This window comes from Platalea leucorodia (assembly GCF_965183815.1).
Source record: "Platalea leucorodia genome assembly, chromosome: 7".
Taxonomy (NCBI): domain Eukaryota; kingdom Metazoa; phylum Chordata; class Aves; order Pelecaniformes; family Threskiornithidae; genus Platalea; species Platalea leucorodia.
Genome location: NC_138829.1, coordinates 40,131,824 through 40,143,865, shown reverse-complemented (window position 1 = coordinate 40,143,865; position 12,042 = coordinate 40,131,824). Strand labels below are relative to the sequence as shown.

Here is a 12,042-nt window from a genome sequence, read left to right as displayed (position 1 = left end):
TTGACTGTTGTGACGCTAAATGAGGTTGAGATATTCTTCTTTCTCCCTTTGGTCACTCTGTCCCTTCCATGCTCTCTTCTTTGTCGATACGTTGTCCAGCCTAGCCATTAGATTCCAACTATCCTCCAGGTTGTGTCTGGGATGAGTGGAGTTTCTTGCATTTCAGTTTATTCACATGTGAAATGGTCTTGAGAGTTTTTATTTCACTGTGAGTCTTCACCACTTAATGTTTGGTAGAGAAGGAGAAAGTGGTGTTAGTTTATTATTAATGGAAACTGCCATGGGTAAGACAGGGAGAGGATTTTAGTTAAAATAGTTTGTGCTAGGCATTTTATTCTGAATGGGTGTATAGTCCATAACCAAGCTATAGTTTGCTCCTTTTCTTATTGACATCTCAAAAGTCTTGTCTGCCATAGTTCAAAATGTGATCAAAGAAACACAAGAAGGTGGAATTTGGTGATGAGTATGGCACAGGAAGAGTTCTGGTGGAAAAGCCTTCTTGCAGGAAGACAGATATTTAGCCTCCAGAGGAAAGCTCACAGGGTATCGCTTTTTGCTGGTCTTATTTCTGGAATTCATCTCCATTAAATAGTCCTGTAAATTCTTTCCTGGTCATGTTCATAACATATCTCTTTGCACAGGATTTTCCTTTACTGTGAACTGTTTCTTTCATGTCTGTTGCATATGCACTTTTCTTATCCCATAAGAAGACACTGATTTCTCATAGATGGAAAACAAAGTGAGGCAGTTAACAGTGCAATCAGACAGCAAACATGGTCGGGATGTACAAAAGTCTGTTATAAATAATCTCTTCTCCTCACCTTTCTCCTCTCTCCAAAATAGAATCCTTTGTACCAGCTTGTGCTCCCTGTACACTTATTTTGGGTAATTTCTGCTGGAATTAACCAGAGGAACCAACCAACTCTTACCAAGTCAGGGCCAACACTGTGTGTTGTCTCAGTCACAAAAAAAAAAAAAAAAAAAAAAAGTTTGAGTAGGGAAAGTGGCGTCCACACAGCATGGCTGAATTCTTTCATTTATTGTCCTAAGGGATGCTGCTAGCTTCTACCAGGTAGTATTGGGAACATTTTCTTATGCAGCTGACTAGGTGGAAATGTTAAGCACTTCTGTCATACTAATGGGCCCCCAGTGGGGAATTGCTAGATCTTTGGCATGAAATGTCTCTGAAATAACTTTAGTATAGTGTATCGGAATTTAGCTGCACAGCTGAGGCTGTGTACATTCCTCTCGTTGGCTGCCTCTTAAGAGGATGCAGCAAAACAGATAGTTTTGAAGGAAGCTTTTGTCTCAGCAAGCAGGCAAAGTGGCTTTTTGCAAGAATACCCTCCTGCTTGTTTTGCTTAGCTTTTTCCCTTTTTTTGGCCAATTTCATAAACACTATGTGGAATACTCTGTGACTGCCAGCGTACTTCCAGTTGATAAACACATGGACACTCAGGCTAAATTTGAAATGCTTTAAAAGATTGTTATACAGTTCTCGCACATTCCCTGCTTCTCAAATTATTGTTACCCATCTTTATTTAATGCTCAAACTATACTGCACAAATGTACTCTGCAGTAACAAGTTAGTGTCAGAGAGTGGGTCACTGTCTGTCCTAAGAGGCTTACTGATCAAGCGGAAAAATGAGATGCGAGATGATGGTGGAGACTGACCATGGATTTGGCAGGCTTTTTAACTAAATAATCAAACTTTTGAAAGTTGAATGGAAAAGTTTCAACCCCTGACTTCATCATACATCTGGTAAGGCTTGAGTTTTGCCTGAGTATAGCTGGGAGACATCACTGAGAGGTTCAGAGGCTGAAGGAAATGCTGTTGGCAATTCAATATGTAATACTCCATCTTGTTCATGGCATTTTCCCAGCAAGTCATTGGAGAGCCAGTGTTCTGCTGTGCCATTTTACAGCTCTAACATGAAAATAAAAGAGTCTTTAAGCATGATGCAGTTCAAAACCAAAATACCTTCCAACCATAGAAAGACCCCAGACCTTACGTTCTTAAACTTCCTCTTCATTCTTGTAAAAATTTAGATAGGTACCTTGATCCTTCTCAGATAGAAGTCTTTCTGATTTGATTTTGAAGACCTGTTAGTTCTGATAGAATGAAAGGTAGATTTATTCACAATTTATTTGCGTACTGTACATTCAGAAGTATTGCTGAGAAGTAGCTTTACTGTCACTGGCAATATAGCGGGGACTAGCACTCATATTACTATCCTCGTCAAATAGACAGGGGATATTGGCCATAGAGAAGAAACAGGAGGATTGTTTTTTCCTATGAGAAATTTGTCCAACAGCACAAGTCAAACAGTAGCCATTGATGTCACTGAAAAAACTATGGTTGAAAGGATTGAAGTTGCTCTGTTAACATTTAGCCAAAACTATAGTTTCTGCACAGAGAAAAGCATTCTGTTTCAGCATATAAATTGACAAGCAAGTTCTGGAAGAGACATGAGTGGAAAATGAGCAGGAAAGTATAGATAAGAAACAAAAGTCCTAAACTACACTAACTCCGTGTGAATGTTACCTGAACTAACTGAGGCCAGGATAGAGGCAAATTGTCCGCACTTCCAAGTATTCATAGTCCTAGCAAGATGTTTGAAATAAACCTTCTCTGTGGTGTCAGGAGGCTTTTGTGTGCTCCAGACAGGGACATGCTGTGGAAATCCATATGCTCTTCCTACCAGCCACAAAACTGTCATTTTTTGCTCTTACTGCACTCCTGCACTGTAAAAGATTACACATCCCCTTCAGCCAAGCTCACCTTTATGTCGTTGAAACAGAGCCTGCAAACATCCCAAAAGTCTGTCCCTGGCTGCTCCTCTTCTAGAGGGTTCTGCTGCAGTAACAAAGACATACCTTTACAAACTTTATTATGATATAAAGTTGGCAAGATCAAGCACTCAAAATTGGGAAATTCCTTGGTCCTATTAACTTGGCTAGGTCTCCCAAGCTGTAAATTCAAAGATAAACCTTAATAAGCAGCACTTCTCTTTCTGGGGCACATTAACCATAGCTTGATAAAATTTGCACATACAAGGGAAATGAAAACTATCCTAAATTTGCTTCATTGCTTAATTAAAAGTGTAATTTGCTGAATTCTGGATCTTTGATCTTGAAGGTGTACTATTGCACTCATGCTATTCTTTGTGTTGGATGTTTCAGAGTTATATTTTTGCTCAAGAAAAGAAGATAAGGTGAAAGTAAATGATCCATGTATGAGTTCTCTTGACTTTACCCATAGAGCTTGTGAATCCTTTGGACCAAGAAGTCCATCTTCGGTGATCTGCAGGTGTAATGCATAAATGGCACTGGGTTATCCTCTGAGATTTAATGTGACTTTTAAGACATTCTTCATTTTAAGAAGGGAAACTGCTTGTCAGTTGGGAGGAAATCATGGCAAACCCTAATTCCTAGATGGAAGTCTATCTGCCCAATGTTATTTTCTGTTTTTTTAAAAATTCCAGGCTGTGTAATCATGTAGTTTTAACGAAGTGCTATAATTCTTTAGATTACTGACTAATTTGTATCACTATAGCATCTTCACAGAAAAATATGAGAGTACTCTGCAAACTTTAATTAAACTCTGTGACACCTCTGAGATGGAGGCAAGTCCTGTTCTCATTCTTCAAATTGGGAAAATAATGCACAGACAAATTGATGGTGCTGTTCCTTGGTACACGTCTTTTACAACATAGCCACCTAAAGATGTTTCTGTTCTTTCTCTGCCCAGTGATTCCTTCAGCTGTGCCAGTTGAAGTGTTTGCAGAGTCTTATACTTAAATAGGACTCATTCATAAACAGTATGTATTTGTTTTTCTAATCTATTTCATTTTTTCTGATTGGGGCACAGCCCCACATAGTGCTGAATTGGCGTAATTAAAGGGAAAATAGCCTATGGAGAAAGTCTCTGAAACCAGTTCACCGTAGGTTAATTAGTTGTACCATAGATGAATGATACTGGTTCCCAATGAAGTTAGCAACAAAACCTCTGTTGGTTTCGTCATTGCGGTTTTTGCCAGTCTTCAGCAAGGCCAAAAACAGAAGCAGCTCTCTGGATGCTTACATGCAAAAAAACCCGCCATTTCTTCCCTTAATGAACAAACCCCTTATTCTGGCCGTAGCGTGCTGCTTGCTGGCTTGCTTGTATACTAATAACATAAAACCTAAACATTCTCTAGTTGGAAAAAATAATTCTTTTTAATCTGAGGATTAAATCACTAATCATGTGCTATTAAATAACAAATTATTAAATCACTAATCGCAGATGTTAAATTATGTCACATCCTAAACAAAGTAAGTAACACCAAGTTTATATTGAGAAAATTAGATGTCAAAAAGGTGGCTCTGGGTAAGAGTTGTAAAAAAAAAACAATTAAAAAAACCCCAAACAATGTGATGATAAAGTTAGGATTTTCAGTCACACACAAGACAGCAGATTCAGTCTTAGCCTTAATTCTGTACCTCTGCGTCTATACATCATCATAGAGTTCCTCAATATATCTTTTATGGTCTTCAAGCTGTTTTGACACCCTTGCAAAAACAGACTCGTTTAATGCATTTCTTTCAGCCATGAGGATATTCTTCCCTGGCTCATCTTTTATCTGCAAATGGGTTTGCTTACTATAATGATGGGAAATAATTGTCTCTCTGAATTAGAGTAATTTCTTTCTGTGGCGCTCATCACAGAATCTGTTGCATCAAGCTGTAAAGTAAAAAGGATTTTCTTATCCCTCCTTTCACATGCGGGAAACAAAGACTAAAGCTGAACATTTTTTGCAAGTGACCACCCTGAATTAACTCAGCCTGAGCACCGATAGCTCTAAATTAATTTCTGCAGATTTCCATTTGTTTGTTGTGGCATGAAAACTATCCTGCAAGAGTAGAATTCAAACTCTTTTTTAAATTTTATTTTATTTTAAGGCTGACAGAGGATTATGGCTTTTACTTAATATCAAGCCAGGCATTTGAACCAGCAATTAAGAAGTGAAGGTCTCTTTACATCCTTATCGGTACCTTTGCACCAGGCAAGCTGTTTAACAAAAGTCTTAAAAGTCAAGTGTGTGGCAAACAGTTTAACGTTTTGTTTTTTTTTTTTTGTTCACTGTGCCTGTCTGCATAGCTGCATTTTTTTCTTGAATTTACAGCTTCTGTCAGTCCCGTACTTTTAAAAGGCAGTTTAGCTGATTTAGGAAGTGAATCAGGAAATTTAATGGACTACGCTGATCCTACTTTAAACAGCTAATTTTCAATATCCTTTGGGCTATTTGAGACAAGCAGGAATAGTGGTGCTGGTCTGATCTGATTACATTTCATTGTAGTCTCCAATGATTGACTATTTAGTATATTTAAATTGGGAGAAAAAGCTTTTTGATTTTTAGACTGACAGTCCGTGTGGATTTCAATTTAGTAAAAGCTGGAAGTAGTTTACCATCTTTATGTGATATCTCCATGAAGTTAAGTGGGCAGAGTCCAGGTGGCTAAAAAGAAAAAAAAGAAATAAGAAATTAAAAAGGTCCAACCAGTTTGAATGAAAGAAGTTGAGCAGAGCTAGCTGCTTGGGAGCAGAACTAGCTGCTTGCCTGAACTCTCGCTGTACAGCTCAGGCAATCTGAAGGAGCTGTGTAACTTCGCAGCTTGTGCTGCACCTAATCAATCGAAGGACTGTCAGTTTTGTCTTATTCTCGGCACTCACATTCATTTAAGATGTAGCCTACATTGGCCTACATCTAATGTAGCCATTTTTTCTCAGATGCTGCTGCTGTAAGAATTTTCATGTCGGTGACCAAGCAAAAAGGTTAGGTTTTATTTACTTGTATGTGAGGTAGTGTTGTGGTTTAATCCCGGCTGGCAGCCAAGCACCACACAGCCGCTTGCTCACTCCCCCCCAATGGGATGGGGGAGAGAATCAGAAGAGTAAAAGTGAGAAAACTCATGGGTTGAGATAAAGACGGTTTAATAGGGAAAGCAAAAGCCACACGTGCAAGCAAAGCAAAACAAGGAATTCATTCCCTGCTTCCCCTCAGCAGGCAGGTGTTCAGCCATCCTCAGGAAAGCAGGGCTCCATCACGCATAACAGTTACTTGGGAAGACAAACACCATCACTCCGAACGTCCCACCTTCCCTTCTTCTTCCCCCAGCTTTATACGCTGAGCGTGATGTCATATGGTGTGGGACAGCCCTTTGGTCATTTGGGGTCAGCTGTCCCAGTCGTGTCCCCTCCCAACTTCTTGTGCACCCCCAGCCTGCGTGCTGGTGGGGTGGGGTGAGGAGCAGAAAAGGCCTTGACTCTGTGTAAGCACTGCTCAGCAGTAATGAAAACATCCCTGTATTATCAACACTGTTTTCAGCACAAATCCAAACCATAGCCTCATACTAGCTACTATGAAGCAAATTAACTCTATCCCAGTCAGAACCAGCACAGGTGGATACATGTGAAAATAGCTATACAGTAGGAAAGCATTGCAGAACAGATTTTCAGGTCCTGTTTCACTGGTGGTACTCCTTCTTATGCTTATCCACATGCAACAGGAGTCCTCTATTCTTTCAAAACTTGACAGCATCAGTTCAGAAAATTGGATTGTCTAATCATGCTGCCTTCTGATGACTGAACAGATACCTGTCCCGTAAACTACTGATTTTTGCAGATACTGTGATGTGCCAGTAAGGAAGGTGCTTTCTTCTTGAATTGCAGCAAGGTACCAAACACAATCATTATACATGACACAAAACATTAACGATCTCTATAAGTATAATGAGAATAAAAAATGAAAATACAGTCTCTCTATGTATTCATTAGAATCTTTAATTCTTTATATTTCAATTGACAAAAATTAACTCTGTCAATGGATCTCATCTGTTCTGTAGTTTGAGGCAATGCCATTTACTGTACATATCCCTTGGTTGTTTTATTCTGTCAGTATATCTCAGTATGTTTTCCAGGTACCTTTGTGCTTTCTATTGGAAACTGCCAAAATACTTTCTTTTACTGGTTTGTTTAGATTGTATAGTTTTGAAATATTTTCCGTTTTGGATAAACCTCCTCTTGGAAAAGCCTTTGGGAAATTTCAGGGGCAGATTAATATGAACTTTTGGTAAAGATCTTCAGTATGCATGTCTCTTTTGATAGACTTCTTTACGTAGCCTATCTTTAGATACCACACGTTTTCTTGTATGTATTTTAAATGTTGATTCTTGTTCAGACTTTAGGAGCTGAGCACCTTTGGGAATAGTTTAGATCCTCACAGCTGTGTGGTACCTTTGTGTTTAATAAAATCAGCATGCTTCCTTTCTGTTAAAGCACAGGGTTATTTTCAGTGTTGTTTCCTTGAAGCTTCCATTAGAATCGGATGTTAAAGTCTGAATTTGCAGTCAGAGTGGATAGTTGCTGCTGTGTGGGATGATGGGTACCTTCCCTCCTTCTCCCTCCTTCCATGTCAGCTCAGATCCCTTCCAGTTGAAATGAAACACCCGCTAATCATAAGATGTATAAAGTAGTGAAGACAATTCTTCAGAAAGACCTATGCCAACTCCACTGTATAAAAAATTCAGTTGCTCCTACCTTGTGGAAAGTCTGCTGTGTTTGTGCATGTGTCCTCATATATCTTCTGTTGAATGTTGCCTAATTTCTTTTGATATGACTAACCTCAATGCAATTTCCTCAATTGTAGAAGTGGCGGAAAACTTTTACATTAACATGAACTAATAGCAGCAGGTCTGTTCTGTTCTAGCTGTTGAATTATTCTGCAACTATTATTCGAGTCCCTCAGTATTTGCCATTTATTTGGATGATTGATGGCAGGCAAATTAGACCACAGGCTCAGGGCAGGGTTAAGTATTTTCTGGTATATTTTTACAGCATTTGCTGAGATGAGGCCCTGATCACAAATCAGAGGTTTAAATCCCACTGCGGTACGTATCATTAATGGTATGTGGTGTTGCCCTCTTCAGCAGCATGCAGAATAGCCGTGTTTCTGGCAGTGGTGCAGACCCCCTCCTTCAGTCTCCTGTTGGCAGAGTCCCATCGTGTCTGATGTACGGTTCCAGACTGCAGGCTGGCATGTGAGACTTGAGGTCTGTGTCTGCTGGGAAGGGACTTCTATGTCCCTGCCAGTGGGACTGTGAAAATGCAGTATATGTTTGTCGTCTTCAACTGCAGCACTTGGTAGGTGAGGTCAGAAGGGCATCTGTTCTTCGTTTTTGTGCGCCTCTAAGGCTAGATAAACACTGCAGTCATTGGTACTTCTGAGTGGGGATGATAGGAATAGGCAAGGAGGTAATTAAAATCTAGATAGTTTTTAAGTGTCTGACAGTTCAGCCAGTTAGCGTATCTCATGTATGACTTAGCGAGAGACCTATCTGTGATGGTGGAGTGCCATGAGAAACTAGGCAGCAGAAAGCACTGCATACCTCTCTCAAGTTAAAACCACATGCATTGAAGGGGATTCCACTGTTACTGTCTCTGTTTGTGCTAGATAATTCATCTTTTCCAGTATGCTTTGTATCGGTGCTGACAGGATACTTCAGGTCGCTAATTACTCATCTTCTGTTTGAGCTATACCAATGCTTATCACTCCTACTACTTCAGTACTTGGCAGACTTACAGTTGAAGAACAGATCCAGAAAACAAGGTGAGAGAAGAAAGAAAAATTGAATACAAGTTGTGTTCAGATGCTATAGTGCTTCCTGTCCTACATGTTATTTATCTTTTGATAGGTAGATGCAGTAATGCCCACTCTAGTCATTTACATAGCTATATGGATAACTCCCAAATTTTTTTTCCTTGTTGTTGAACTTCCCTTGCAGGGTAGATGAAAGTTCATCAACCCAATAGTGATACTGAGTTTCTTTTGCAAAAAGAAAACAATTTAGAATAATACGTACTTTAGATTGTGGGGCTGTCAAGGTGACGCTGTTATTTTTGCTGTTTATCTGCAGAAGCTGGAAAAGTCTGACTTGGATAAATGGGAGAACATCAGAGGACCCAGTCTGTGGGAAGATTCCAGGACTGTTCAGAAGCAACGGCGGGAGGCTCTCCGACTCAAGACAGAGTGACTGAGCAAGCCTACTTTGGTGCCACTGCAAAAAAAAAAAAAAGTCTCAGGCTGGACTGTCTTATTTTTTAATCCAGTGTCAGGAACAGACATGGGAAGGGGGCACTGCACTGAGCAATTCATGCTGGTGTATATATAAGTAACTGTGAGATCAGTCCAAAAAGCATTGTATTATATGAAGCTCTTCGTTTGCATCCATTTGCACAGAGTTCCACAGGCTGTATATATGAATTCTCAATTAAAAAAGAAGCTGTTTATTCTACTGAGAATATCCCATTGTTTTTCAATCCCTGTCATTCAAAACTGAGATGCTTCAGCAAGGAATAACATTTCAGGAGTCACTTGTCAGTACCAGAAGTTGTTGTCCTAATGAGTGTTGTCCTAACAACAGTGCTGTCATCTAGATGTGTGTGACCAGATAAATGCTGCTTCAGGGAGCCCCTGCATGACTTGAGGCTCTTAAGCTTGGAAGGGACTCCACAGACATATGAGCTGTTCAGAACAGTGAGTCCATTTTTGGCTAAATAATATCCTTGTGTTTCATTTCCAGGAACTTGACTGTACAGAGGCACATACAGAGTGTCAGCTGGTAATTGGTCAAATAACATTTGTTTAGCCATGGTTAGATTTTTGTGATTAGTTTATTGATACCTTTGTGCAGGCAGGACCTTTGCACTGGAACTTCTCAGTTTAAGTTGGAAGAATTCTTCCTCACTAAGAGCTGTCCCGTTTCCCTGTGAGCAAGTATTGTAGCAGAATCTTCTTGAACCACTATGTAGTGGCAAAGCTCATCTTGCATGTATTATTACATGTATATTTGTGCACGTGCACAGAATTTTTTTATCTTTTGATGAATTCTTCTGAAATGCTTGTCTTTTTATATTTGTCTTTGTCTGCTAAATGTCTGCTGCTAGAGGAAACCATGCTAACATTCAGGAGCCTTCTGCTGAGACAGCTCAATGAAAAAGCATCTAGTCAATTTTTCAGATGAAATGAAGCTTTTGATAAGGTGTTACAACAGACTTGTAAAACTCCTCTTCACGGAAATGGAATAGTGGAGCACAGGTTAACAGTAGATTCTAGTTTCAAAGCGTTCAGTGACACCTACATGTAAATCCTTTTGGAACTGTCTTTGGAAGAGGTGTGGTCTTATTCCTCTCTGCAAGATGTGTCAAATGCAATCTAAATGTCCTTTTGGACACTTTATTTAGGGTAGCTTTGTTGTCCTCATGTAAATCTTCCCTCAGCACTTAATTTTCTTCAGTCTCTCAGTGATGAGGTCCAGTCTCTCAGGAAGAGGAATCAACACTGATTTTTAGAGTTGTAAAGCAATTCATAAAGCATTACATGAAATATCTTTGTCATGTTTTTGCATGTTTTCTTCTGATAGAGTTGCAAAGACCATCAGAAAGTGTTGCATGTTATCTGGAACAAGGCTGAAGCCATGTGTTTGTGTGTTTCCCTGTTCAATATCATATATATCTTTGGTTCTAAATAAATGTACTAACAAATTCAACCAACCAGGAGAGGAACAAGAGGAGCAATACAAGAGTGAGATAATCATAAATGCCTTTGGGAAACAACTGAAAAACTACAATATGGAGGTATTAAACTGTGCTAGACCTAGACAAGAAGGAAATTGGTTTCATTGTTTTGTCATTAGTTTTACCTAAAAGATAAAACAACATTCTTAGGCAAATAATATATAAAATAGGACAAATAAGGAGTAATTAAAACTGCGTATCTTGTTAAGCATTTTTTCAACTCTTAAATTCAAATTCTGGTGCAGTTCCACTGACAGCAGCCAGATTGATGGCTCAAAGGACATCAATGTATTGACTACACTGACGAGAGTATTCTCTGAGTTAGGGCTCCTGCAGCATCACTTCTACTGTTATGCTGCTAGCTGGACTACTGGAAATGTTTCTTTACGTTCCCTGATACAGACCCATCTTGTGTGGACTCTGCAAATTCCCTATGTCTTTTCCAGGGGATACACATCGTCCTTTTCCCAGCCTTGACTGAAGGAGAGGGGAAGTTGCCATTGCTTTGCATATGGAGAGGCATGATCAGCTCCCAGTCTTGCAACATTGGCTCACAAGATGGACCAACACTACCCCTGGAATAAACACATGGCTTTCTAGGAACAACGTGTAGGAAAAGCTACCCCTTCCCCCATGGGAAGAAGCAAAGATATTTCTCTTTCATAAAGCCCTTAGGCTTATCAGTTTTCTTGATGAACAAAACACTCACTGAAATATCCGGTGTATTTTTAGTAATTTGATATCCCACGAAGACTATTTTGGAAATGGTCATCTTATTTCAGCAGGTCTGGAATGTAGCTGTAAATAATTACTTCTACGGAGAACACTTTTTATGTCGTAACTTAGGACCCAGTTTTAGTTGGTTGCTTGCTGGTTGTAGGGTCCCCCCACCCCTCCCTTTTTTTTAGGCACTGAATTTCCCGTACTTTCTGAGGGCATATTTGTAACTACGTTTGAAGTGGCATCTCTGGAAAGTGATGGATTTATCTTAGCATCTCTGAGAAACACTGACATGCAGTTGGAAAACTTTCCAACTTGCCCTTCTCTTCCACTTCCCTTTTAAGAGACAGCCCATATCTATTGACAGTCCACTAAAAAAAATTTCCACCTTTTTTTTTTAATGCTGTTGACTCATTTATGAATTAAAAAAAACCCAACAACAATAACTTTTGGCAGGTACAGAAGCTGTACTTTTCATAAAATGGGCAGAGCTGTTTCAGCAATTTTTCTTCATTGCCATGCACTTGGACAATGGCTTCATGTTTTATGCTGTGCTTTTCTTAGCCAGTGAATTGGAAATAGTACTTATGAAAGGCGTGTTGAGAGTCAAATAAAGTCTCTTAAGTTGTCATGCATCCTAAAGTAGAAGGCACTCTAGAAATGTGGAGAATTATAGTTCACAACACTAGCAAGAGAGGCAAACTTCA

The 12,042-nt window shown here is 39.5% G+C and overlaps 1 protein-coding gene across 2 annotated transcripts in view; it reads left to right on the top strand.

Annotated features, from left to right (window-relative positions):
- COX16 (cytochrome c oxidase assembly factor COX16) overlaps nucleotides 1-9,357 on the top strand; it is a 51,774-nt gene extending 42,417 nt beyond the window's left edge. For both annotated transcript variants that reach the window (XM_082317227.1, XM_082317226.1), the window contains one exon: nucleotides 8,956-9,357. In XM_082317227.1, coding sequence (XP_082173353.1) covers nucleotides 8,956-9,072 — 117 coding nt within the window. In that variant the 3' untranslated portion in view covers nucleotides 9,073-9,357. The remainder of the gene's footprint in view (nucleotides 1-8,955) is intronic.
- The last annotated feature ends 2,685 nt before the right edge of the window (nucleotides 9,358-12,042 follow it).